The sequence below is a fragment of the Myotis lucifugus genome, unplaced genomic scaffold, assembly GCF_000147115.1.
Source record: "Myotis lucifugus unplaced genomic scaffold, Myoluc2.0 scaffold_239, whole genome shotgun sequence".
In the NCBI taxonomy this organism is placed as follows: Eukaryota; Metazoa; Chordata; class Mammalia; order Chiroptera; family Vespertilionidae; genus Myotis; species Myotis lucifugus.
The window spans coordinates 1,382,956-1,405,494 of NW_005871287.1; the positions used below are offsets into that span (position 1 = coordinate 1,382,956).

General features: G+C 44.0%; 2 protein-coding genes and 1 non-coding gene across 10 annotated transcripts in view; all 3 read right to left on the reverse strand.

Moving 5' to 3' along the window:
- The window catches only part of SGSM3 (small G protein signaling modulator 3), a 36,814-nt gene extending 36,480 nt beyond the window's left edge, over positions 1-334 (reverse strand). For 5 of the 7 annotated variants that reach the window (XR_002831629.1, XM_014464155.2, XM_023762241.1 and 2 more), the window contains exon 1: positions 237-334. The gene's annotated coding sequence lies outside the window, so the exon portion shown is untranslated. The remainder of the gene's footprint in view (positions 1-236) is intronic. The other 2 variants (XM_023762240.1, XM_023762243.1) reach the window with 2 other exon arrangements.
- A 2,121-nt stretch (positions 335-2,455) lies between these two features.
- On the reverse strand, positions 2,456-2,646 carry LOC111827884. Its single transcript, XR_002831633.1, has one exon. It is a non-coding gene; the product is annotated as a U2 spliceosomal RNA (small nuclear RNA).
- A 3,913-nt stretch (positions 2,647-6,559) lies between these two features.
- On the reverse strand, positions 6,560-21,805 carry ADSL (adenylosuccinate lyase). Of its 2 annotated transcripts, XM_006098545.3 has the most exons (13): positions 21,591-21,805; positions 17,878-18,081; positions 17,040-17,084; positions 16,626-16,705; positions 13,877-14,048; positions 13,630-13,676; positions 12,964-13,054; positions 12,703-12,772; positions 12,414-12,561; positions 10,585-10,675; positions 8,995-9,084; positions 8,335-8,511; positions 6,560-6,813 (listed from the first exon to the last, which is right to left on the reverse strand). In XM_006098545.3, the coding sequence occupies exons 1-13, from the start codon at positions 21,759-21,761 to the stop codon at positions 6,727-6,729; spliced, it is 1,473 nt and encodes a 490-aa protein (XP_006098607.1). In that variant the 5' UTR covers positions 21,762-21,805; the 3' UTR covers positions 6,560-6,726. The 2 variants fall into 2 exon arrangements, with proteins under 2 accessions (XP_006098607.1, XP_023618032.1); XM_023762264.1 differs by lacking the exon at positions 17,040-17,084 and having other exon boundaries at positions 21,591-21,777.
- Positions 21,806-22,539: the final 734 nt, after the last annotated feature.

Below are 22,539 nucleotides of genomic sequence, written 5' to 3' on the forward strand. Positions count from 1 at the left end.
TCGGTGCATCGTCCCCGCGCCGCAGGCCCCGCACCCGTACGGGAGAGCCCGCACCTGCCCGCCACCGCCCCGGCCCCAAATCACGCGTCGCACCTGCGAGGTGCGGCCCGGGAGGTGCATCTCCCCTCCTCGGCCCGTCAGTCCGCAGTCGCCCCCGCGTCCCAACCCGAGGGGCATGTGTGGGTCCCGGCCCCGCAGACCCAGCCAGCCCCGTCGGCCTCTCTCCGCGCCCTCACCTGCCCCACAGGAGCCGTCCAGCTGCCGCGCCGCCGCGAGTCCCGCCACCTCAGCGACGACCCGGGTCGGGCTCGCTGCTGCGCGCCTCGGATCCAGTCAGCGCTCGGCGGCGCCACTGCGCACGCGCGCCGGACCCAGCAGGGCGGCCGCGGGGCATGCTGGGGGCTGAAGTCCTCCGGCTCCGACGGGCGGGAACGGCGAGGTTTACACGCCCCCAACCCCGCTTTCGAGCCTTCTTTCAGAGCCCAACAACCTTCGAAGCCCATTTTTAGCCTCGCAATGTCCACCGGCCTCCCGTCTGCACTGCAGCCCGAGGAACTCTGGGCAAAATGGGGTGAACCAGCTGTCAGGATGGGGGATAGATGCGACCGGTCTCTGGGAAGGAGGGGCAATTACTTGATGCTCATTTTCTAAATATTTAAGTGCCTTCTTTGCGGTGTACAGAACTAGTACCAGACCAGCCTGATCCACGCTACACAAGTCACAAGCTTTGGAAGGAGCTCCAAATTGGAACAAATTGGTTGAGGTCATCCCCAAGAAATGCACGCTCCGGGTCGCAATGCAGTGGGTGTAGTCAGAGGCCTGCATGAGTCACTGAACCACGCTAACATGGAGCTCACCCACAACATGGGAATGTGAACTTACGGTTGTGAGAACGACATGCTATTTGAGAAAATGTTAATGCACAGTACAAACTAATAGTCCGAGAGGGTGGCAAGCCCATCTCTATCTGATATCCACGTCCTAGCTGACATCAGGTTCCAGGCTGGAAAAACTACGTGATTGCCACATTTTAGAAAGGTCACCAACAGCTACAATGGTATTAGGGAATGTTTCTAGAAATTTCACCCTGAAGAGATTCGTTTGAGAGCTGCTTACTAACCTAAGCATGTATTCCTAATGGTGTTCCAGGGTGGTGATGCCCAGGGTAAATGAATGGAACCATAGGCAAAGCCTCAGTCATCTTACTGTTTCATGCTCACTTTACAAAGCACTTCCATGCAATTCACAACACTCAAAGCACGGTGAGTTTTATCATTTGAATTTTACAGAGGACTTGGTCAAAATATAGAGAATTACTGACAGAGCAGGGATCTGAACCATTTCTGTGGCCAAGTTCATTTTTCTTCCCAACCACACTAGCTCTTACAAATTCTGCTCTTAAAAAAAAAAAAATTGCCTTCCTGATACACCAAGGTTGCAGGTTCAATCCCTAGTCAGGACACATACAAGAATCAATCAATAATGCATTATAAGTAGAACAATAAATCAATGTCTCCTCCCCCTCTCTCTCTTCCCACCCTTCCCTCCTCTCTCTAAAACCAATATATTTTTTTTAATGCTATAGAGCAATGAATTCCAGCTTCTTTAGTGTGGTAACATCCCTTTTCTCTCATATCACAACTGTTAAGGGCTATTATTTCTTAAATATATCTTTATAGGAAAAACAATTGTAGTTGTAAGGTAACTGAAGTGTCAGAACTCAACAGCTGAGGAACGCTAGTTTCAGCATAGGCCCCTTAGGTTTTTGCAATGAAGCATTAGCATTTTGTCTTTGCCTTCTTTCCCTACAGACTTAATAGGGAACTAAGGACTTGTCACCCCATATTCCAATTAAACATTTGTCAGAGATTAATACCCAGCAAGAGATAGACTAGCTACCAATTCTATAAAACATACTTATTTATAAATGCTGTGTAAGAATACGACATACACATTTAGCCTCCATTAGACAACAAGAGGGAGAAAGAAAAATGCTGAATTATTGGGTTCCTAGGACAGCACCCACGGCAAGGCCCCTATTAATTCATGCCACAGGAAGGGTGGATGGGGAGCAGTGGGAAAAGCAGCATCTGCCTCATGAAGAGTGAGTTACAAGCTGCTAAAACCCTGCAGTGTGGGTTTCCTGTTGAAGTTACATCGCAGGAGCACCTTTTCTCGGTGGAGCTTAGTGACCTTTACATGTGTTCAGATGTTGAATTCCGTATGTCCCATTACTGAGGAGCCATTCATCACTCTGTGTAGTCGGCTTCCTGCCCTGGACCACAGCTCCAGGAGGGCAGACTGTCTTGCTCACCACTATTCCTAGTACACAGTCGGGTGCTGAAAAATACATGTTAAAGTATGAAACCTGGATCAGAAGCAAATTATTTGGTAAATACTTCCTTCCAGGTTATCACTAAAGAAATAAAGCTTTCCAACTGTGAAGTATATTTTATTTTTTTGCACTGTTCCTGGAGGTACTGCAATACCGGGTCGATGCGTGGAGTGGACGGAGCAAGCTCCTATTCCATCTCCCTGCTCCAAAAATACATTTAATATAATGTCCTCGGATAGAGGACGTATCATATATTAAACTGATAAGAACAGATACTACACTTGATCTTAGCCAAAAGGCCGAGAAGCGACTAAAGTATATTTTATTTTACCCAATATTTTTCCTTGAAAGAAATGAGCAATTTATTTAAGGAACTATAGTGTGAATCCTTCTGAGATGTTATTTGGATTTCTGCATTACTTTATTTTTAAGATACATTTTTATTGATTTCAGAGAGGAAAGAAGAAATAGATATATCAATGATGAGAGCAAATCATTGATTGGCTGCCTCCTGCATGCCCCACACTGGGGATTGAGCCTGCAACCTGGGCATGTGCCCTCACCTGGAATTGAACTGTGACTTGCTGGCTCATAGGTCGACACTCAAACACTGAGCCACACAACTGGGCTCTGCATTATGTATTTTAAATAAATTTGGTTTGTACTTACAACCGGCACTATCCTAATCACAACTTTTAAAGATAGCTATTAAAGTTTAAAATCTCAGAAGAGGTTTAATAGTTTCTCATTGTTTTAAATGTTTATGTCCCAGAGCCATAGCAATGAAAGGCTAGATCGCTCATGGATGGAAACTGATTGGAGGCCTTCATGGTTCATCTCCTTCCCAGTCTCACTTGTGACCACTTAAAATCATATTCAATATGAGCTTATTTCCTACGAAACCCCTTATGGGGATTATGGACAGGGGTCTACAGAAGTTCCCAAAGATATCTTCAAACCCCTCCTTCCTTGCTATCCTGGGCTTAGATGTTGCCTAACCACAATTTCTGACCCACTATAGAAGAGGAAGGCCTAATAACACCACAAATATAGGAGAACTGGCAGAACCAAGTACAGAGTCAGAATCTGAAAGGGCAGGTCAAACTTCGCTTTTCTAAGGCTAAAGGGCCCTGGTATATAAGATACACAGGGCCTCTTATTTTCATCCACCCACCCATTTCTCATTTAACCTTTTGACCAAGTAGTCACCTGCAAATCATCTTGTCTTCTTGACGAGCTCATCTTGAAAGCTGGGCCAGAAACACAGCTGTTTCTTCTTGAGCTTGGACTTTTCATGAAGGCAAATTTATACCCACACTCACCACTTACACCATTTTTTCCAGAAATGTGGCCTCTAAGAACTTCACTGTACACATCATTTAATAAGTTAAGGACAAGGTCACTCAGATCCAGAATGGAAAACCAAATTCTGCTTTGACTTCCAGTTACATTCAGAATTAGCTAAATTTATGAGCTAGATTTTGTGTTCATTAGACTACATCTCTTATAAAGAACATACCTTAATATATATGAATTACCGTATTTGAAATGTTACAGATAAAATGTAATTTCTTTTCCAAATGGGATCTTGGAATTGAAAAAGGACATGAGCTAAACACTAAGGACTTTAATAATGTATCAGTATTGGTTCATTAATTATGACATTGGTACCATACAAATATATTAATAATAGCGGAAACCAAGTATGGGGTATATGGGAGTATTGTACTATCTTTGCAATTTTTCTGTAAATCCAAACTTCTAAAATTTAAAGTTTATTTAAATAAAAATTGCATTAAGAACTTGAAAAAATACACAAAAACAAAATGAAAACCACCTGAACTCATTATCCAAGAAACCACACTTAATATTTCATTATGTAGCTTTCCAACATCTTTAACTTTTTTTCTATTTAATTTCTGACTCATTCCCCAATCTCTAGTTGGTTCCAGTTCAGGATATACTCTCTTCCATGGCAGGCAAACCAACCAACAGCAGCACCAAGTCTCAGCCGGTTCCCTGACTGACCACAGAGAAGTTGGTGAATCCTCCTGGGCTCGGAAAGGAAAAGGACATTTTCAGATGCCTTCTTTGTGTCACTCTGCAATGCCACTGCAGTCACTGAACCTCACATCCACCCAGGATTTGTGTCACCATTCAGGAGGCACCTGTCATCAGGCTCTCCTGGTCATTTTTTTTTTTTTTAATTTCCTCCTCCCTGCCCCGTCCGCCACTCCTTCTCTCCTGGTTATTAAATGAAATCTACCATCTGCCAGGGAAAGGGAAAAGGGGGCAGTAAAGTGTCCAGGACTCTGAATGCAGTTGAACAGAAGCCAGTTGTCCTAGGGTTTGTCCAGACCCTGGTTTCTAGATGGTTCAGATCCTAGTTTGCATCACTGGCTAACTGAATTAAACCTAATTTTGAGAAGGCATGAATGTTCTCTCTTCTCAAACTTCAGCCCATCCAAATGCCTTTAATCAAAATGCTAAATGGGAAAATAAGATTAAAAAATTGCACTTAAAAAGTATATCACAAATATATAAAAATGAGAATGAAAGAGAAAAGAAACACACAACAAAACAATGTACCCATTCAAATAGCCCAGGATCACCAATCACAAGTTCAGAAATCCAACAGATTGTCAGAATAAGACTGTCAAGATCTTACTTCCTCTGAGGAAATTTATTAACTAAACTCCATGGTATCGGATATCCCCAGTGTGTCTATGTAATAGAAATCCTCTGATTACAGATACACTGATGGTAGCTGCTTCCTCTGAAGTGGCCCACACTAGAGAAGTAGAGTGACCGATCAGAGCCCAGTGACTTAATTCCTTGTGCCAGACCCGATTTAAACATCCGCACGAGAGGAATAACAAATTGTTTCTGAAAGAGTTGAAATGTCATGTGGCTCCACACCATCCACGCTTGCTACACTGAACTGTATTATAAAATTGGTTTTCAAGATTGCCTTATTCTCCTTTCTTTCCAATAAGTTGAGCTCTTTACTTCTACCTTTGATTAGATACAAATGGAGACAATTAAGCCTCTCCTCCCTCAAAACATTCCCATTCCTGACAACTAGGGAGTCTTCTGTTTGACCTGAAAGGGTGGGTGGGGGAAGAATCACTAACTTTTAGCATCTCCAATGTCTGGGTCCAAACCAGCCTGACTCTCAACAATGGGTACTGGTCTCAGTTGTGTCTCTTGGGACAACAGATAGTTAAGTCATGCTTCCTCCTCACAACCGTATTTGAAGCACTAAGTTTTCTCTTACAGGATAAAGAGCCCTAACATTCCTTCACCACTCATGACAAGGTCTTCTTTGGAAGCTGGCTCTCCAATGATCTGTTCCTCAAACTGGCCGTCCAAAATTGAACAAAATACCATGAGTGTGGAACAGTAAGACTGGTGAGTTTTCTGGACACAAAACATTAACACATCCTGAAATGGTCTTATCTCACTGGCAACCCTTTCTGGTTTATACTGAGTCTAAGGTTAACTTATTCACATTTATCTTAATTTTTTCTTCTTAGTTTTGGCCACATCAAATCAGCCTTTTAAAGGTTAGATGAAATCTTAGTTATTTATCAAATAAATGTATTGGTTAATTCTCCTAGTTTTGTGTCATTTACAAATCTGATAAAGAAGCTTTCTTCTCCCCAGCTATGCTGAAAAAGTATGTAGAGGCACGGCTAGTGATAGAGAGCTGTGACCTAACACTAGTGCCCCACTTCCAGTGGAGATAATCCATAATCTATCTTCTTTAGCTACAGCCAATTCAACAAACTATCAGTTTGTGTAACCAGGATTAAAGATTGTCAAAGGCCTTGATGAAATCAATATTCCCTATTGGCTTTTACTTGATATATAAAAGCCTTATCAAAAGATGAAGGTCAGGTACAATCTGAGCTGAGTAAGCCTGATGATCAAATCAGTTTCTTTGAGAACTTATTATATCTCCAAATTTCATTACTTATTTTAGCCAAACATAACTGAAATAAAGATATCCAACCACACTGAGTCACTGAATCCAGGTTGCTTTGCGTCTTAGACCCAGATCAAATTTACCTTCAAAAGAGAGGACCAGGAACTTTACTAACTTGAAATCAAGTGAACGTGTGAAAAGGACTAGATTAGAGGGAAAATACGCCTCGAAGAACAGAGGGTGAACTATGAGCTACATTTATTACGTTAAGTCTGTTTTGCTGTAAAAAAGAAGAGTCCAACTACAACGCAGTTTATTTCTGCTTTGTAAACCTTGAGAAATGTGAAAGTGCCACAGAAAGAAAACAGTGCTATATTAACTTAAGGTAACAATTTTTGAGATAAAATAAGGCACTAAAGTTAACACAGCCAACAATGACTTTTTGTTTAATTCTCTTCCAACTCTACAGACATAATTCTGCTTTCACCTTCATTACATGTTCATATGGTTTTAACAGGGGATAAACCTCCTCTTCTAAGAATCTCCGTACCTGCCAAAAAGGAAAGCAAATATGAAACAAAACATTAAGATGTCAGTTTTGCTAATACTTTTTCAGTGTCAGTTTATATCACTGAGACCTAATTTGATAAAGAATTTACTCCACCATTGAGCTATTTTTCTCAATTGCCTGTCAGAATTCTCTCCCTAGACACAGGCAGCTTAGCCACCATGCCCACATATGCTATCCTTCCAAGCTGTGTTTTCAGTGGGTCTCACCATTCTCCACCCAGTTACCCAAGCTACAATCATCACTGCTTCTTCCCGCCCCTCATTCAACCAGCTGCCAAGTGCTTACCCTTCTAAGAGCCCTCAAATCTCTCCCCTTGCCTGTAACAGCCACTGCCTTGGCTCAAAGCCCTCATAACCAGTGCTTGGCCTATGCAGCAGCCTCGTTGTTGGCCTCCCTACCTCCTGTTTAAGTCTTTCAAATCCACAACTCCAGAGTGATTTGAATATAAATGATAAACTCTGGCCTGTCTTCCACTTTAAATCCTATAACTACTTCTGAGGCACTTGATATGCCATCAAATGACTGCAATTTCTCTCTCCAATGTTGGACATATCCTCTCAGACTGGTGACCCCAGGTTAACTCTTACTTGGCCCTAAGATTCAGCTCAGATGTCATGCTGTCCAAGAAGTCTTCACCACCTTCTACTATTCTAGGGTTATGTCATCCTTTGTGATCCCCCAAAAGATGTGCTTCCCTCAATTCCTGTGTGTACTGCTTGGTATTATAATGAACTATTTACAAGTCTTCACTAAGTTTTGAGCTCCCTGAAGAATCTAACATCTTTAAAGCCCCTACATTAAAACATACTGAGCACTTGGGTCTGCACTTGATAAATGCTTCTGAATCGACTCTTGTGGTCCCCAAAAGACCAAGAGGAAAAACGACAAACACTTACTGAATACATACTATGCACCAAGCATCATGCTAGGCCTTTCGATCTCACATCCCTTTACGAGATGTATATTTTTATCTTGTCAGTCAGTAAATGCCAGAAATCAGGACTGAACTCAGATCTACCAGATAAAACCCTATTGTTGTCCATTATACCACATTCTCTAGACCAGTGGCAGGCAAACTGCGGCTTGCGAGCCACATGGGGCTCTTTGGCCCCGAGTGTGGCTCTTACACAAAATACCGACTTCTGCGCATGGGCCATGAAGTTTCAATCGCACTGTACGTGCGCGCCCACACGTGGTATTTTGTGAAAGAGCCACACTCAAGGGGCCAAAGAGCCGTATGTGGCTCGCGAGCCGCAGTTTGCTGACCACGGCTCTAGACCAAAGGAGAATTCAGAGAAATCCACACAGAAAATACTTAAGACAGCTCAACCAAAATTTTACAGTCTAGCCAGCAACCTGCTTCGAATTCTAATTGGCCGCATTCACATCACACCTCCCACAGACTGGAAACATTCCCGTATTCCAGGTTCTGCAGCCCAGCAGTATAAAAAGATGGCATTTGGGAAGACTGCAGCTCCACCGAAGTGCTCTGATGCTTACCTGTTGGGATGCACGCCCAGTGAAAGAGGAGGGATCCAGTAAACGGTCCAACTGGGAGTGAATGGGACTGAAGTAGGCATCGGCGAGGATTCGCTCTATGAGGTCATTGTCGCCTCCTTCCTGCTTGACCACAGCAGCTGCCTGCTGGGAGAGCACTCTAATTTTCTCATGGCAATCCTGGAAGACAGTGAGGCATTGTTGGTTCACCACTAACAGGGCATCTGAATGCCTTGATAAGTCACCGACACTTCACATCCACACTGTCTCTGGCTGGTACACAAAGCCCCTCCAGGCTGAGGTGGTTCCCCTTACAGTCTGACTCCAAGATCTTGACTCTAACCACAACCCAGGACAGGGCAGGCTCCTCTAAAGCTCTGAACCTTCTCTCTGTGTCCTGCCTACTTCCCATCACTTCCTATGGAAATTCAGACCTAAGCCCTTCACTAAGAGCGGACCTTCTCTACAAGGGATTGATTCACTTTTAATAAACTGAGTCCACACCATCACCCTCCAGAATAAGCTCATTTTACGACAGAATACGGTCACTGTTCTGTACCAATACCGTGGCTGAAGGTAATGACAGAATCTCCTTCCTTCACCCACTCCTCTTCAGGACTAAGGGTGCACTCAATTCATCCAGCAGCACAAGGAGTTACAAACCTGGCGGTTACCCCCGGCTTTCACCATGGCCATGATGATGTTCTCTGTGGCCATGAAAGGCAGCTCTTGCCGAATGCGCCGCTCAATTACCTAGAAGAATGAATGAAAGGCCTCAAAGTTGCAAAGTCATATACACAGTAAGATATCAACTATGACCAGCAAAATGCACATCAGGGTCATGAATTAAATCTACACCATATGTTTAATTTTTCTTAAAAAAAATTTTTTTTTATTGATTCTGGGGAGGAAACACTGATTTTGTTGTTCCACTTACGTATCATTCATTGGTTGGCCTGACCAGAGATCAAACCCGCAACCTTAGCGTATCAGAACGACACTCTAACCAGCTGAGCTACCAGGCCAGGGCTTAATTTTTCTTAATAATCCAGATATTTGATTTTTTAAAAAAATATTGATTTAAGAAAGAAATATTGATTTAAGAAACTTTAAAAAGTTGCTTCATTGAAAACAATTCCTAAAACCTCAACTGTTAAATTTCAGTGCCATTGCAAGAGCCAAGTATCTGACGGGAATGAACCCACCTGCCTCAGGCGCTTAAAAACAGGCAAAGGGGGTTCCAAGATGGCGGTGGGTTAAATGGAGGCTACACTGACACTCTCCCACGACCAAACTGGAATTACAGCTAAGACAGAAAAATCATCCTGAATAACCACTGAAGACCAGCTGGAGAGAACCCTCACAACCAACAATGTAAAGAAGAGGCCACGTTGAGAATGTTTTCTACATGAAGCTTGAACGTTGTTTTTGAGAAAAAAATGTTACTTTATGAAAATAACAATTAAAAAGCAAAAACAAAAACAACAAAAAAATAGGCAAAGGGATGCCCTGGCTGGTGTGGTGAAGTGGTTAAAGCGTCGGCCTGTGTACAAAAGGGTCACAGATTGATTCCCAGTCAAGGGCATGCACCTGGATTGCAGGTTCGATCCCCGGCCCCAGTAAGGGGCGCATGTAGGAGGCAACCAATCGATGTGTGTCTCTTACGTCAATGTTTCTCTTTTTCTTTTTAAAATATATTTTATTGATTTTTTACAGAGAGGATGGGAGAGGGATAGAGAGTTAGAAACATCCATGAGAGAAAAACATCCATCAGCTGCCTCCTGCACACCCCCTACTGGGGATGTGCCCGCAACCAAGGTACATGCCCTTGACCGGAATCGAACCTGGGACTCTTCAGTCCACAGGCCGACACTCTAGCCACTGGTTCTCTGCCCACCCCGCCCCCCTTCCCCATTCTCTCTAAAAATCAATGGAAAAAAGTCCTCAGGTGAGGATTAACAAACAGGCTAAGGGAACAGTCTACTCTGCCAGTCACACCAGACCTGATGATTCTTGCTGGTAGACTGTTTCAAAGTACTTTTCCCCATTTTCTAGAAACATGTCTATAAACTCCACATGTTTGTTCCCTAGAGCTCATGTCACAACCTGAAGAATGAGCTCCTGTTGGGAAGAACTACTGGATCACACTATAGCTCCCCCAACATACCCACTCCAGAGCAGGAAAAGATTACACTCCCCTTCTCACACTCCAACCCCTCCCTAATATTTTGCTTTTTAATTGAGGCCTCTTACTTTGGGGTACACCACCAGTCCTTCAGAAATGTTCTGCAATGTATTCAATATAGTATCTGCAGTGAGAAATGCTTCGGCCAAACAGATACGTCTAGAAAACAAACAGCCAATTCAGTTATCTCTTTAAACAAATAACAATTTCAGTGAAATGTACGGTGTGTCCCAAGCAGTCCTATTGACTTCTCATGTCATATGTGCTATTTGGACAATTTCCTTCATTCTCCGACTTCAACAACCTCAATATCCTGACAACCCTCAAATCTATCGCCTCTTGTCCAGACCACCTGCCCAAGCGCCAGACCATATACTCAAAGAGCTCCACCTGGTTGATCCATAGGTATCTCAAACCCCAAACTGAATTCAGCCACTTTTCCACTGCCTCCTGCTCACCTTCTCAAAACTGCTCTCTCCCGCCCTGTGGCTCCTGCTCAGTAAACAGCACTAGCACATCATCACCAATCTTAACACTCACTCCATCAACCACCAAGGCTGGCCCTGGCTCATCTGCCACTGTTTTATGTCTACATCCTTCCTCTCCATTCACGTGGCCACTGTGCCAGTGTGGACTTGGATTTTTAAAATAGCCTCCTAGTGCCCTAACTGGTTTGGCTCAGTGGATAGAGCATCGGCCTGCAGACTGAAGGGTCCCGGGTTCAATTCCAGTCAGGGGCATGTGCCTTGGTTGTGGGCGCATCCCCAGTGGGGGGTGTGCAGGAGGCGGCTGATCGATGTTTCTCTCTCATCGATGTTTCTAACTCTCTATCCCTCTCCCTTCCTCTCTGTAAAAAAATCAATAAAATATATTTAAAAATAAAATAAAATAAAATAGCCTCCTAGCCCCGCCGGCATGGCTCAGTGGTTGAGCTTCGACCTATGAACGAGAAAGTCAAGGTTCAATTCCCAGTTAGGGAACATGCCCAGGTTTTGGCTAGATCCCCAGTGTAGGGCATGCAGGAGGCAGCCAACTGATGCTTCTCTCTCATCACTGATGTTTCTATCCTTCACTCCCTCCCTCTCTGTAATCAATAAAAAATATTTTAAAAATAAAATAGCCTCGTAACTTGTTCTGACTAAATTAATGTCCCCTTATAACTGAATGTCCTAATTGTTGCAGGGTGTTTTAGTGGGCATATCTCACTAGGTCACACCCTGCTAAAAAGTATTCAACGGCTGATTTCTGAATGAGTACATGTCACATTTCCATAGGTAAACCCTGGGTCACGCAGAGACCCCAAAAAGCTAGCTTTAACTATGTATCCTCTACTCAAGAAATCCTGGTACAATGCAAGCAAACCAGTGTAATGTGAATCTGCTTTAAATAAGTACATACATACAGTAGAAAACCACATACATGTTGAAATTACTTCTGACCCACCGCACACCTCATTAACATGTCATTGTGCCAGGCACCACAGCTGACATCTACCTGCCTTCAGAACATTAGCTAAACTCCTTTTCAGGGCCTCTAACACCCTTCATCAACTGGCTACAATCCCTATCGGTCCACCTCATCTCATGCCACATATAGACTTCATTCTCCAGTGCCTATCAGTAACTCAGTTTATTCCGTAAAATGTCCTTCTGTCTTTGGGCTTTTATCCATGTTCCGATCTTGTCTTATGTGTCTTTTAAAAACGTCTATTTATTTCTTAAGTCTTAAGCATTTCCCTGACTCCTCACAAAGAGTACCTTGTCCACACTTTGATCCTAACACTTATCACACCGTTCTTTCTATATTCTTGCCTCCCAGCGAGACTCCAGGCTCCCTGGGGACAATGAGAAATGCAGATACTCAAAACATGCTTCTGTGACATCCCCACTCCACTGACCGATTGGCACTGTCATCCAGCGTGCGTTCAAACCATTGCACAGATGCCGTCTGCAGCGGGTCCATGATCAGGGTCATGAGGTGACGGGCAAGGCTGCAGCACCGCTCTGAGCGCATCGGGTTCCGCTTGTATGGCATCGCACTGGAGCCTGCCCACGTAAAGACAAGAAGCAAAGGCGGAGAGACTTCAGAGGAGGGTGAGAGCCTGCGCATGCTGGCGTGTGAGCCGTTGAACACGCCCGCAAGCCTGGCAGCGCCTCTGCGGTGTGCCAGTCTTCACACACACTCACCAATCTGTTGTTTCTCAAAGGGTTCCTCCAGCTCCTTGAGGTTTGCCAGGAGTCGTATGTCAGTGCAGATCTGAGGAAAAGCAGGGGTGGAGGCATCACCCCACACTCTTGAATGCAGGAATCTGGGGGCAGGGACTAGGGCCCCAAATTGTTAAAAATGACACCTGACATCCCTTGAGCGACGTAAGTAAGTCTGAGGCTGACTGGTCTGTCTGTGGTGTCCAAAGCTCTCATCCCACCCCACCAGCTGCCACCACTCACCTTGTGCACCGAAGCCCCCAAGCTAGCCAGCACAGACAGCACCTCAATATCCACTTTTCGTGTATAGGTCTGCCCTGTGATGATGAAAGCCCTAGAAATAAATAGAAAAGAGCCTTAAATGGAAATATTTCAAAATGTGACTGTGTCAAAAAAAAGAACAAAAACAGACCCTAAGTGAAAGCTTGGTCTCACTGGTATATGTCACATTCGGCCCAGAGGACCTGATAACGAGTTCCTGGAACAAACTGCTCTTCCACCCTTTTTACTAACACCAGTCAGCTCCTGCCCCAAGAAGGAAAACGGCCCATGTGCCCATGTCCTGCTGCAGCCTGAAGGATGTGCCTGGAAGGAGCCACAGTGGAGTCCGGTGGCCCTCAATGGAAATGGCCAGGTTTAACTAATGCACTGGAGCCTCAGTAAATAAACAAAAACAGCAACATGGGTAAAGCTATTATTCTAAACATCTCAGAAGTAAAAGTTTCCTTTTTCTTTACAGATTGTAAGAAAATAGAATCCAGGCTATAAGAAAATAAACCCCAGGCAAGTGATGGGAGGAAATGGGTGGAAAGGAAAACGCCAAAAAAGTGAGGGTCAAATCTACAGATACAGTGAACACAGGCTGTTCATCATTTAATAGGGAGACCAGCCCTTTACCCATTTACCTACCTCTTAAATCCTGCCTTTTCTGTCACCAACTTGTCAAGCTGCTCCACCTTGGAAAGAAAAGACATCCCTATAAAAATCCAGGGGTGTCTAGTATGAGAATATCTCATCCTGCGCAGACTGCGCTCCCCGTACCCCTTCCTGTCCAGATGCCACGCATCCCGAGATCGATCCCCTCCAGTCCCGGAGGTCCGCTTTTCTCTGTGCCCCACCACTGAGTTCCTGTGTCCCCAGGTCGCTCTCAGAGTACCTTCTGGTCATCTCCCTCGAAGAGCTGCAGGAAGCTGGCCTGGGTGCCAGTGGTGCCTTTCACTCCCCGGAAGCGCAGGTCATCTCGGACACGCTTCAAGTTCTGAAGATCCATGCAAAGATCTTGAATCCAAAGACAGCAACGTTTCCCAACTGTGGTCAGCTGAGCAGGCCTGGAGGCAACCCAAAGAGAACACAGGCAAGTTCCAAACCAAGAACTGACTTTCATAACAGCTTCCTTGCTTCCTCTAGTCATCACTGTTACCCCTGGGAAGAACTAAAGTAAGAGATGGACAAAACTGGAGCTAAAAACTTTGAGCAAATAATAGTTAAGGAGATTCTATGCCACTTATGAGTATACAAAGATTACAAAGCTAAAGGGCTCCCAACACAGTTCTCTCTTCATCATCAAGAGGAAATGTAAGGGCAGAGACAATGTCTGTTTTGTTTATCTCCAGACTTTGGTAAGAAATATACATACACTCATGTAAAAACCATTTGCCAAGCATCTAATGTTTTCTTGATTTTGGCAATAAAACAACAAACAAAACAGGCACCCTGTCCAATGGAGTGCACATTGTAGTGTAAACAAACAAGGTAACTGTTGATTTGTTGTGAAAAATACGAAAAAAGAAAATGAGGATGAGGACAATGGAGAATGCTACTCTAGATTGGCAATCAAGGAAGGCCTTTCTTTGTAAGGAGTCAAGACTTTATGAGGAGCAGCCATACTGTGGAGATCCCTAAAACACACATAACCAAAGGACTCGAACATAACAGCTAATGGCTGTGTATGTAGTCTGAAGTCTAAGCCAGTCCACTGCAGGTCTGTTTCTGAACATAAAACATTACAAATAAACTGCAACAATGCAGGAGTCCTAATAGATGACCTAGCCCAGTGGTCGGCAAACTGCGGCCCCTTGAGTGTGGCTCTTCCACAAAATACCACGTGCGGGCGCACACGTGCGATTGAAACTTCGTGGCCACACTCAAGAGGCCAAAGAGCCGCATGTAGCTCGCGAGCCGCAGTTTGCCGACCACTACCTAGACCGTTCCAGATGGAATTTCTCTATTAGGCTGATGATACTGATAGCTGGAGAAATCAAGAAACACCACTGGGAATGTCTCTAGCAGGCAGACCACATGCTATGATATATCTCCAAATTAATCTGAAGTAGTTTTCTTTGCTAACTCCTGCTAACAGATACAAGCAAAGAAATAAATGAATTTGCAAGGATCTGTTCACAGCAGCATTATACATAATAGCCACAAATGGAAATGACCCAAATATCTACCAACTGATGAATGGACAAATGTGGGTAGATGTTGAAAACACTATGCTAAGCTTAAAAAAAACACACACAAAACACAGTCAAAATAGATGAATATTGTATGATTTCTACTTAAATAAAATGTCCACAAGAGGCAAATCCAGACAGATAATAGATTAGTGGTTGCCAGGGGCTATGGAATGGGGGAATAAGCGCAACTGCTAATAGGTACAGGTTTTTTGTGGGGTAATGAAAATATTCTAAAATTATATACTGGTGATGACTGTTTAACTGTAAATATACTAAAAACGACTCAATTGTACACTAAAAGGGATGAATTTTATAATACATGAATTATATCTCAATAAAGTTTTCTTTTTCATTGCAGTGACTGACACATACCAAGGAGATGCCTACACAGCTACACCATTTTCTGAGTTCCCAATGCCTGCTAACTGTGGCAGCAGATACCTCTCATTATGCTATCCCCAGCGAACACTGGAATGCCTGCAGTCCCTGAGCATCTCCAACAGATGCAGGAGAGGAAGAGAAGCTGCAACACAGGGAATGCTAGGTGTGTAGGGAGGCAGCAGAGAGGAACATTCGTCTTGGCCAAGACACACAGACACTGAGCACTGACTTCTTCACATGGATAATTTCTTCAGGTTTTTACCAATAAATACAGGCCCTAACTTTTAGGAAGATTAAACTCAACTTGGGCTTTCCGAAATTGATGATATAGGATGATAAACTTGTTACCATAGCAATACCACATCAAAACATAAGGCACTTCTGAACTACCATCACTCAAAACCTGCTACTCGCATTCCAAAAATCACATCATCAGCTTTTAAACAGGGTTTTTTGGAGTAATCATAAAAATATTTGCACTTTTTAAAAATAAAAAACTAAAAAAGCAGTAGAAAAAAAGATTAATTACCCTACTATCTCCTAAACCATAGCAATCAATATTTACAGCTTGGTATAATTTCTTCCAATTTTTGTGCTGTTTATATACTGTCTTTATCCCCTAACATTAACCTAAGCATGTTTCCATATTAGTCTTACCTGAATAATTTTAATGGCTGCATATTATTCCAACCTGTGGATATACTATATATCTTATTTAATTATTCCCTTATTGCGGGACATTCAGATTGTTTCCTATTATAAATATTTTAACGAAGATCTTTGTACATAAAGCTTTCCCCATAATTTGGATTACTTCCTTGGTCTAGATTCCCTAGAATAGAAGCATGAAATCAAGGGGTATGAATACTTTCTAAGGCATGCTTCCCAAATGAATTATTACATTCACTCTCTCGCCAGTACAGCATTGAGGGTAGGTATCAGGGATCTGCTTAAGCTCTGTTTTGAGATCATCCACCTCAAGGTTTCCCTGCAGAAGAATTGAACACTAAATGAAAGCCAGGTGCACATAAACAAGCCCCGTTCCCAAGATGCAATCATATCACTTACTGGAAATGTGTGAAACCTAAGGTGGGAAGATCAGCTCGGTCCTTAGCAAAGTCAGCAAGCCGAGAGATCACTCTGGCAAGCTATAAGAAAGACCATGCGGTAGAAAGAGGGTGAATTCAGGTTGAGCTCATTACATAATCAGGAACTAGACTTTTACACAAGTTAATATAGAATTAGACCTCCAGCTCAATGAAGGCACAGGCATCTTTGCATTTTTGTATCTTCAAGTGCCTTAAAGAGTTCATAGCAATGAACATTTGAAAATTGAATTGACTAGAAATTAGATATAGGATCATTCACCTGAGTAAATGAGCATTTATTTAGATGACTATTGTGTTGATTTACTTGTAAGTAGTGCCCATCCCCTATCACAGGGAATCCAGGGCTGGTAGGAAATTTCTGCCAACTCCTTACCTTTGGCAAAAGCAGGTCAAATGCATTTCTAAGAATAATCAGGTCCTGCAAAGGAAAATGCAATGGTCTTATATTAAACAGCTTTGCCCAAACATTATTACTAAAACTCATTGAACTGTATATTTAAAATAGGTAAATTTATGGTATGTAAACTATACCTCAATAAAGCTGTTTTAAAATGGAGATAATAGCATCTAACTCTTATGACTGTCATGAAGAATAAATGAATCCTATATAATAAAGAGCTAATATGCTAATTAGACAGAACAGCAGAACAACCTTCTGGACGACCTTCCAGACGAAGTCGGGGCTGCGAAGGCCGAGGCAAGCCGCTGTGGCTGCGAGGGCTGAGCCCCTTGCACGAATTTTGTGCATCGGGCCTCTAGTATATACATAAAGTGCTCTGAATAGTGCCAGGCACCTAGTAAACTCTTAGGAAAATATATGCTGATACTTTTTCTAATTAAAGGCTTTGTTTAAGAATTATAATGCAACCCTTTTTTCTTTTCTGATGTCATAGTAAAGAATTGTAATGGACTTGGGAAAGAAAAATCCCTTTGGAAAATTACCTTGGTCACGAAAATGCTAAGACCTTGGGTTATGTCCAGCATGCCAATGAGTAAGCAGTATCTGCAGGTCTTAGTCTATGGAGGTGAGTAGGGGCTTATAATTTAGACAGAAGGAATATCAAAAGCAGAAAATTCATGAGCATTAAGATACCCCTAAAACTAAAGATCTATGGAATCACTTTCTCAAACTGGATAAAGTAAAATACAATTTGTAAATGCATTATAAATAATGATTGAATCCTAAGTGGAAACAAAACACGGGTTCCTACTGTATTGTCTCCAACATAGCAGGAGGTGGCCCCAAGATGTATAATGCCGGCGGCTTTGGGACAGCAGTGGCCGAACGTGTGCACATGAGCCATCACATCATGTCGTAATTTTTTCTCTTCCTCAGCTGCCATCTTGAAGTCGATGTTGTCTAGGTTTGATTTCATCTCCTGGATTTGTTCATCTGTGATAGGCAAACCCAATGTCTGCAGGACACACAAGATAAAATAACATAACTTCAGGTGTCACAATTATTTGAATTGAAATAACACTGAGAAAAAAAATTGGTTCATGCTATCATTTATGCTCTCTCTCCCAATTCTTAAAATTTGGTGTACCTCAAAGTACATGGTTAGGAGGGGATGACTTTCTCAATGAATCTTGGTAAACTGTATTCTACATAAACTCCAATATGTACGACAATGTAATTCTGATCGTTGTTCCCTCTGGCCCCATACCTCTGCTCACTCCCTCACATATTCTGGTTTCTGGGCTCAAATGTCACCTCTTCAGAGAGATCTCTTTCCTGACTCAATGTGAGACATCGTTCTCTCTCTATCCCTTCGCCTGGTTTTACTTAGAGCACCAGCACTCATCCCTTCGCCTGGTTTTACTTAGAGCACTCATCACATGACATTTTTACAAATGTCCATCCTAATCATTAGAATATATACTCCATGAGCAATGTTGTCATATTTAGTGGGATCCAAGCCACAGCTTTACATTGGACCCAGATGGATTTACTCAGAGAAACCAATATTATGAATGCTGTAAGTTGTTTTCCCAACAAATTAGATACAGAAATTCAGTGCAACTAAAAGCAATTCCAAGAGATATTGATGAGAAAATAAACACACCAACATCTTTTTAAAAAAATATATTTTTATTGATTTCAGATTGGAAGGGAGAGGGAGAGATAGAAACATCAATGATGAGAGAGAATCATTGATTGGCTGCCTCCTGCACACCCCCTACTGGGGATCGAGCCTGCAACCCCGGACATGTGCCCTTGCCCGGAATCGAACCCAGGACCCTTCAGTCTGCAGGCTGACGCTCTATCCACTGAGCCAAACCAGCTGGGGCTACACACCAACATCTTACATTCATCCATCACTGGAAAAATCATGCTGGCAAAAAACAGTTGGCTGCCCAGGCAGCTCAGAACCCTAAATGTGTACGATGGTGAAATTTATTCAAACTTCATTTGAAACTCCCAAGCCTTGGTTCTGGGGAGGATCTTGCATCTTAGAACTATCTTGTCCAAGATGATAACTAGTGGTCAGATGAGACTATTTACATTTAAACTGATTAATATTAAAAAGTACGAATTCAGTGCCTCAGTCACACTAGCCACATTTCAAGTGCTCAGTAGTTACACGTGGCCCGCGCTGCTGTGCATCTTTAGCGGGTACCTATGACATTTCAGGGCTCCTCCCAAAGCAAAGCAGCAGGGGGCAGTGTGACCAAACTGCTCCCTACCCCCAAGCACTGTATCTTCTCAAAATTCATTCCAGATTCCTCATTTTTCACACTTAATCTCTGTCCTCATTTCCCCTCCTTCACTACTGAATTTTGACACCCTAACTAATAGGTAATCTAAATTTAGGGGGTCATATCAAAATTGTATGCATTTCAGGCAATATGCAGACTGGGCAGAGAAAAGGACACGTATTCAGAAACTCTACAGTTCAATTCCAGCTTGAAGCTGTTGACTAGCCACGATGACCCTGCAAAGTCTTGGAATGCCACTACCCTAACCTGTACAATAAAGTACCAAAGGATATAGAGAGTAAAGTACATGCTGGCACATAATAAACCACAACACGCTATCAATGTCCTCTTTTACTATCCATTACTGCTACCTGAGCCAACAGTTTATGAAACCTCTCTGTGCCTACACTCCATCATCGGTAAAACCTTATGGGGTGTTTTGAGGATTAATGAGCTATTAATATGTAAAGTCTTAAAAGAGTGCTCGGCACATAGTAGGCACTATAGAAATGTCCGCTATTATTATGTCACTTTATTTCCTTGAGCACAGTGATATGGAGGGGGTGAGCTAAGATGAAACTTTCCTTTGGGGGAAATTCCACGGTACCACCGTCCTAGTCACCTCGTCAGGATTCAGTGTCCACTCCGGCAGGCGCTGCCATCTTGCTCGCTGGGGCATTTTCCTCTGAAACTTTACAGCTCTCTGGATCACCTTCAGTTTCCGTTCCCTCCTTTGGGAAGGCCCCTCTGGAGCTATTTCTGAAACCTTTGCCCCGAATAGCTCTACACGCAGTTCTTATCAAACAAGCCATAAGTCCCGTCTAATAAACCTCTACTTTGACTCCTCCTCGGAGGCAAGGCGCGGACTGGTGGAGAGGAAAGAGTGGCCTAGGAAACACGGAATTTGCAGTGACAGTCCAGGCACTGAGAAGGCTAACCCGTTTTGTAAAACTACTGTTTGAAATTCTCTGCTATTTAGATAGTTTCTTATTCTGTAAAGTCAACTCTGCAATTTTTAGACAGCCCCTTATTCTGAAAAAGTAACTTTGCTTTCTAGCCTGCTTGAATAATAAGGAAGATAAACTTAGCTGTCTGACCTTGGAGGCCAGAGACTAGATACGCCCATACTCTCACGCCATACCAGGTGTATTTTTTAATTGGATAGAACGGTGCTGTTTTCAAGGCCACAGCTTCCAGGGAGATAACCACTAAGCACACACAGGGCTGGCTCTTTAATAAAAAGGAAAACTCTGCTTGTTTGCTCTGCTTAGATTTGAATTCATTTCTCTCTAAGCACCACCGGCGTATATTAAAGTGTGACTCCACACTCTCTAAGCCAGTGGTTCTCAACCTTCCTAATGCTGCGACCCTTTAATACAGCTCCTCATGTTGTGGTGACCCCCCAACCATAAAATTATTTTCGTTGCTACTTCATAACTGTAATTTTGCTACTGTTATGAATCGTAAAGTAAATATCTGATATGCAGGATGTATTTTCATTGTGACGAATTGAACATAATTAAAGCATAGTGATTAATCACAAAAACAATATGTAATTATACATGTGTTTTCCGATGGTCTTAGGCGACCTCTGTGAAAGGGTCATTCGACCCCCCAAAGGGGTCGCGACCCGCAGGTTGAGAACTGCTGCTCTAAGCGTTGCTTGATTTTCCCCCGGTTTTCTGCAACATCACGACAGAGACACGGTGGAAGACCAAGTGGCTAATCAAGCGCTCGGGCTCGGCACCGAACCCAGCCAGGTGCACATCCCAGTTCCGTTCCAACAGCTGGGCGGCCTGGCGCACACAACGCGTTTGGCTATTATCGAGGCTTGGTTTCCTCCCCTCTCGTGTGGGAAGAGCATCACCTACTTCGCAAGGGCTTTGTGGGCTGAATGAGAAAAGATGTGTAAAGAAACGGGCAGCACCGCACGTCGCGGGCGCTCGGGGGCTAGCGGGGCACTCCTGCCGGAACCGCCGAGGTTCAGGGCTCGAAGTCACAGACCGCGCTTCTCGCCGCCGCCTCCGCGTCTCCAACCCGCCGGGGCTGAAAGCATGTGAGGCAACAGGTGGCGGCGCCCCGGCTCCTCCCGAAAGGGAACACCCGGCCGAAAATAGCGGGACAGCTGTCCCCTGGCGGCTAGACCCACGTGGGCGTGGGGCCGGCCCGAGCTGGGGCGGGCCCGCCTCCCTGCGCGGGGTCCCTCCGCTCCGCGGCCCGTTACCTGCTCGGCTTCCGCCAGCCACAGCCAGAGCTGCCGCCAGGTCCGGAACTTGTACTTGTCGCTGAACACGAAGCACATCTCCGGGCTGGCGTAGCGGGAGGCAAGCGGCGAGCGGTAGCTGTCGTGCCCGCAGGCCGCCGGCGGCCCGCCACAGTCTCCGCGCGCCGCCATGCCGACCACGCGACCCCACCAGAGTGGGCAGGACAGCCGGGGCGGAAGCAATCGTCTGGAGGCGGGACTTCCTCCGCTGGGGGCGGGACTTCCTCCACGTGGTCCCGTCTCCCTGGCCACGGAAAACCTGGGGGGTCAAGAGTGCGGAGTTTTGGCTGCTAGCTCTCTGTCTACCAGCGGTTCTCAACCTGTGGGTCCCGACCCTTTTGGCGGTCGAACGACCCTTTCACAGGGGTCGCCTAAGACCATCCTGCATATCAGATGTTTACATGACGATTCATAACAGTAGCAACATTACAGTTACGAAGTAGCAACGAAATTAATTTTGTGGTTGGGTCACAACATGAGGAACTGTATTTAAAGGGCCAGAAGGTTGAGAACCACTGGAGGCTTAACCATTTTCTCTTCGTTTACAAGAAGCGTGATTAGCGCCCCATAAGTTACTTAGCCGCTCTGTTCCTCATTTCCTCCTCCGAAAGAGGTACACTAAGACTGCTGTGAGGTTTGAGCATCAGATCCACGTCCGGGACACTTAGAAAGCCCTCCATGTGTTTGCTATCATTGCCGCCTCCTCTCCCCCCCACTCCTACTGCCTGTCTGGTTCTGAGGAGGAATGAAGATGCCTAAGGAAAATTGGCATTTATTGAGTTGCAAGTTGTCTTAGTAACAAATTGATTTATAGAAAAATTATTTTGGTGTGAAATACTTGTGTGAAATATTAAAGAGTACAGGGAATGACCACTCTGGCCAATCCCTCGCTGCACCATATAGATAAGAC